Raw genomic sequence first — 5,446 nt, 5'->3', positions numbered from 1 at the left:
GGAAAAAAAAAAAAATGATTGAGCTCCTCCCAGACTGTCTGTGATATCAGACTAGGAATTTGTCCTTTTAAAGCTTTTCGGGTGATTTCAAAACAAAGTAAAGTTGTATCCACATGTAGAAACCAAATTTTGGAGAGCCTTAAAGTGCTAATGAAATAAGATACTAAGAGATCTATGAATTAGCAGTTTGCTTCTTTTGGACTCAAGAAAGATTCTCTCAAGTTAAAATTCTATACATGATATTTCCATATTGATAGAATCTACTAATCTCTGATTCTAGGAACCCACCTGGGATGAATGTAAAACACACTTCTCTGCTGCACAAGGACCATCTTGTGCTTTGTACTAAAATAACTGAAATGGAGATGTTCTCTCCAGAAGAAAAAATGGGTAATATCCCAGCAGGTCACGCGCTTGGAGTTATTTTCAGCAGAGAGAACAGAGGCCCACCAATTCCTCTTTCATTTGGCTCTCCTGTGTCTCTGGGGTGGACCTTTATATGGCTACTCTCAGTTAGGAATCTACAAATCAGAACTGAACTTGACATCCTTAATATTAGAGTTTAACCTACTAGGGTAAATGGCCAAAAAGGATCTAGTATAGCTTATAATGAAAAAGTAGTCCATCTGACTTAATTCCAGCATATTTATCAATTTACTTAGAAGCTAACAAGTATAACTTGCTGTTGTTCATTACCAGAATACACAAGAAACAAAGAAATCAAACAGAAATTGGCATCTGAACAGTGACTTCAACATTTTATGACGCCCTAAGATATTTAACAAGACATAAAATTAAAATAGTTTATAATTACAACTTCTTCAATTATTAAACAGAAAAAAAAAACATGATATAAGTGTTGATCATTTGAGAGAAAAAAAAACACTGAGCTTGTTGTTTATTGAATGGAATAGTTACTAGAAAAATTGGAATAAAAAATAAACTGTGTGTATCTATTTCAAGTTGTGCTTTGGTTTTCAAAATCACCTGCAAGAAATGTGAAAGTGTACAGCTTCGGCAAAAGAAAATGCAATAAGGACAGTGAGGTTTACCTGTCATGGCCTGTTGGTCATCCACTGTTAACTTTAAACTTTTTCCTCGACGAACCACACGCACTGTGTGCCATTCGTTATCATTGAGGTTATAGCCGGCAAAAAGGGTCTCGGGACCTTTGCCTGTAGAATATGCCAAACAGTCATTATGGACACTCAGAATTAGTCAAACAAATGAACCTCACAGAGAGTGAGAGAAAGAGATAAAGAAAGGGGGAAAGTGAGGGAAAGGGAGGAGAGAGAAGAGAGAAAGAAATGAGAAAGAGAGTGGAGAGAGTGGAGAGAGAGAGAGGAGAAAGAGAAGAGAAAGAGAGCGAGACTGGCTGGATCAATTTTCAAGCCCATTAAAGTCATGGCAAGCAAGGAAAATGACAAGTTAACAGACATTCTGGTGTGATACTTTAAGAAAAATCTTTAACATTATGCATTGATCTAAGACAAGTGAATGAACCTGTTGTCATAAATAGGCACAGTCAATACAGCATTGAGCAGTCTCTCAAATTTACACAAACATATATATATATTTTATTTTTTTCCCCCCCTAATGGACTATCTGATTTTTGCAGCTATAACTTTCTTACTGGTGTAGTAGCTAACTGTTATGCAACCTCTGACCTGGGGGAGAGATCTGATCACAGGTCATTAGCTAACTATTTTCAGTGAGTGGCAGCTGGCTGGATTAGACTCTGGCAAGGAGGCTGCTGTCAGTACTATATTGTGTGACAGCTGCTCTTCGCTCTTACTTTATGTACCTCCAGTGTTCATCAAGTTCTTAAGTTTATGAAATGTTGTGTCTAAAAACTAAGTCTAGTTGAATACCCAGAAAATGAGTGTAGTTAAAAGCACTGACTCAAGAAATGAAGAAAAAAGAAGTCACAGCCAATAAAGTGTCAAGTGTTGAGTTTGGGAAGAAAAAACAGTGATATTAAACAGCAGTAGAGGGCAAGGATTCCTAGCTAAGGACCAAAAGAAAGGGCAAGAATGGTAACCAACTAAGAAAGTAACTGACAGAGAATCTATGGCATTTCAAACTCCATAGATTTAAATGGAATTTATATTAGCTTAGAACAGACAGATTATGTTAGAAAGTGGTTTTGTGGAAATTATTGAAATGACAAAGTTAGACAAAAGTCCCTCTTCCATTTAAAAAACAAAGCAAGAAAAAATAGCTTTTAATATAACTAGAAAAATGTTATAGACAAATAAGCATTTCTACTAGTCTTGACATTATGACTCATTGAGAAAAATAATGAAAAGTTTTTAAAGACACATTATTTGGTGATGGATTTCTATTTTTAAAAAAAAGTACTGAAATTCCCTGGTACATTAAAATGGTGAAAGACATGAATCTTTGAGTTTCATGACTTTCAACTGATTCAGGATTTGGGTTTGCTTCACAATTTCTTCAACTAAATTCTACCAGCAAAACCAGTAAATGTCCAAGAAGCATAGGAGAGCATGTGAAAAGGCCAAAGAGAAGAAAGAGAAAAAATAAATAAGGGAACCAAGTAGAAGAAACCTCAGTAATCAGTCTGACAAGAGGTCACCGTTTGCTTCCAGGCCCCTCATATCTCTCTTAGGATGTTACTGATGATATAAGTTTCACCTTCTTTGGTTGGAGTTGCTTTGGAACTTAAAATGAGCCAGTGATATAAATTAAATTTGCAGGATTAACTGTCTCATGTCTTTAAACAGAACCATCATTAAGATTAGAAGTCATCTTTTTGTTTCTTTAGAGAAGTTGAATTTGTCCAGACACACGAATAAAAACCAGTTTAGAAAACACAGTTTTAAGAGACTGATCACTAAATAACTAGAGGAAGCCTGCTAGTTCGGCAACTGCAAAAATGCTTTGAGACCAAATGTTGAAAGCAAGTTCCAGGATCAAAGGAACTCTTTCTAGTTTCAACGGTGAAGAGAGAAGTATTTAATAACTCTGTAGAATCGCAGCATCCTACTGGCAGCAAGGGTCATTCTTAGTTTTGATCTTTGAAAAGAGAATATATCATTTTAAAACTATTTTTATAAGGGAGAGCTTTTCTTTTCTTAGAAATGTGTGCTTTTGAAGCAGCTTCACTCCTGTTCTCTTAATTTTAAAAGTGTTTTGTCAAGAAAAAGAAGCATAAGGGTGATATCATCATTATACCCCATTCTGGGCTTGATCTTGCAGTAAAGTCATAATGTTTAATCTATGAAACAACTATTTTCATAATAACATGCACAAAATCCAATTAAAAATAACCCTTTGGTTCATAAAAATCTCTGTGGGCCAACTTCAAGCTTCTTTCCTACATTATTAAAAATGTAAAGAGATTGACTTTGGAAGACAAGGCTTTTTAAAAATGCACTGAATATTCTCAATTCGAAACAATGTTATTTATGCACCATGAAGTGTAATGGAAAATGCACTGGACAGGTAGTTAAGAACTTGCTTTTTGGTCCTTGATTTGCTACTAAGAAAGAAGTTGGGGGCCTAGAAATACTTATGTTCCACGTACTTTATCTGTTCACTTATTTCATCTTTATATTATTATCATTTTACAAAAGTGGAACAGAAGGCCTAAAAAATTAAAACTATTTGTCCCAAGATCACACAGCTAAAATGTGACAGAAAAGGGTTCCATCCTAGGTCTGATCTACTTAAAGTCTGCATACTTTCTCATGCATTATCTTGCCTCCCAGCTATGTGACTGTTGGCTATTAACTTAACATTCTAGTTTCCACACATCTGAATGAAGGGGGTGAGAGAGTTGCTGCTTGTCATGTCTTCCAGCTTGCTCTACAGAATGATCACAATGTTGGGAGCTCTTACATACCGTCTGTATAAGCCACGGTGGAAGAAAATCCATAACAATATACTGTACACTGATATGGCTGGTACTAAAGGCATGATATAGAGGAAGGGCCATCAATTTGGGGCTGGATCCACCCAGAATCAGCAACTTGCTAAAAGATTTAGCTTCTGGTGGTCTTAACACCCCAATTTATAAAGCGATGAGATAGTTCCTACAGTGCCTTTGAGATCTCACATCCTCACAGACATTTAAAACATATGGAATTGGTAAAGAAAAATGCTTAACTGTTGAAATTTGAGTTTAACAGCTATTTGTCCTTGTATGTAGATTTTAATGGCAAAATTATAGTCAATCCAGTTATTATCTGCATTTCTTATGAGACTTCTTTTCTTTTCTTTTTTTTTTTTTGAGGATGTCAAAATATGTCTCATTGGTAGTAATATCTTCCTCCCAGCATTAATGTAAGTGTTATGGATTGAAAGTTCATATGTTGAAGCCTGACCCCTAATATAATGGTTTTAGGGGAGGGACCTTTGTGAGGTAATTAGGTTTAAGTAAGGTCATGAGGGTGGAGCCTCTAAGATGGAATTAGTGCCCCTATAAGAAGAGGAAGAGAGATCAGAGTTCTTTCTCTCTACCACATGAGGTTACAAAAAGAAGGTAGCCATCTGTCAGCCAGCAAAAGAGCCCTCACCAAGAACCAAACCTAACAGCATCTTGATCTTGGACTTCTCTGACTCCAGAACTATGAGAAATAAATGTCTATGGTTTAATCTGCTCAATTCATGGTATTTTGTTATAGCAGCCCAAGCAGACTAAGATAGTGAGCAATATTTTAAAGATTTTTAAAGAAAGTTCTCAGCATTGTTTCTATTTTGAAGATAATAATTCCTTGGGTTTTATAGGAAGTTACACGTCATATGTAATTTTATACTCAAGTCTTACTGTAACTTATTAAGCCATAGAAGTTTTTTTTTTTCTTTCATTTTTTAGTTAACAAAGCAGATTTAGAAAGGTTGAGTGTATTATAACTCCCTGTCAGAGGCAGTAGAGAGTGAAATTAAGATTGATCTTGAGGTCTTCTTTCCCCATTTCAGGGTCCTTTCCACAGCCCCCAAAGTGATCTACAGACAGTAAAAGAGAGAGACAGTGTGGCAGAATGCCCACAGGTTACTATTTAACCAGACTAGATCAAAATTCAGCTCTACAGGCTAATGCTATTTTAAGGAATTTTAGGACTAGAAGGAGGATGAGAGGTATAGAAATCACTAAGCCACTTACAAATAAAGAATACGAGGTCAAAAGTGATTGTATAATGTTCCCTTGGTCACAACTATTTAACTGTGGAGTCCAGGTCTCTAGACTGTCAGTCTACTGAGCTTTCTTAAATTATTCTGCCCATTATATTAGGCTGAACTAAAGAACACCAAGACCTGAGTCTATGGTTTGGTCTATGACTGCACTTAAAATTGCATTGAAGTTGAAACCAAGTGAGAATAAATATAGTTTATTAAGAGAGCTGGTCTTTTCAAAAGTTTAAACTATGGTATAAGTGTTCTCTAGTTGGTGATATTCACTGGATTTTTTGGTAATTATGTA

At 35.7% G+C, this 5,446-nt stretch overlaps 1 protein-coding gene across 16 annotated transcripts in view; it reads right to left on the bottom strand.

Moving 5' to 3' along the window:
* The window catches only part of NRXN1 (neurexin 1), a 1,047,547-nt gene that overhangs the window by 534,257 nt on the left and 507,844 nt on the right, over window positions 1–5,446 (bottom strand). For all 16 annotated transcript variants that reach the window (XM_023532814.1, XM_023532816.1, XM_023532823.1 and 13 more), the window contains one exon: window positions 1,053–1,175. In XM_023532814.1, the coding sequence (XP_023388582.1) occupies window positions 1,053–1,175 (123 nt within the window). The remainder of the gene's footprint in view (window positions 1–1,052; window positions 1,176–5,446) is intronic.

This window comes from Pteropus vampyrus, unplaced genomic scaffold (genome assembly GCF_000151845.1).
Source record: "Pteropus vampyrus isolate Shadow unplaced genomic scaffold, Pvam_2.0 Scaffold91, whole genome shotgun sequence".
In the NCBI taxonomy this organism is placed as follows: domain Eukaryota; kingdom Metazoa; phylum Chordata; class Mammalia; order Chiroptera; family Pteropodidae; genus Pteropus; species Pteropus vampyrus.
The sequence above is the reverse complement of the archived record's forward strand: the minus strand, read 5'-3'. Positions and strand labels throughout refer to the sequence as shown.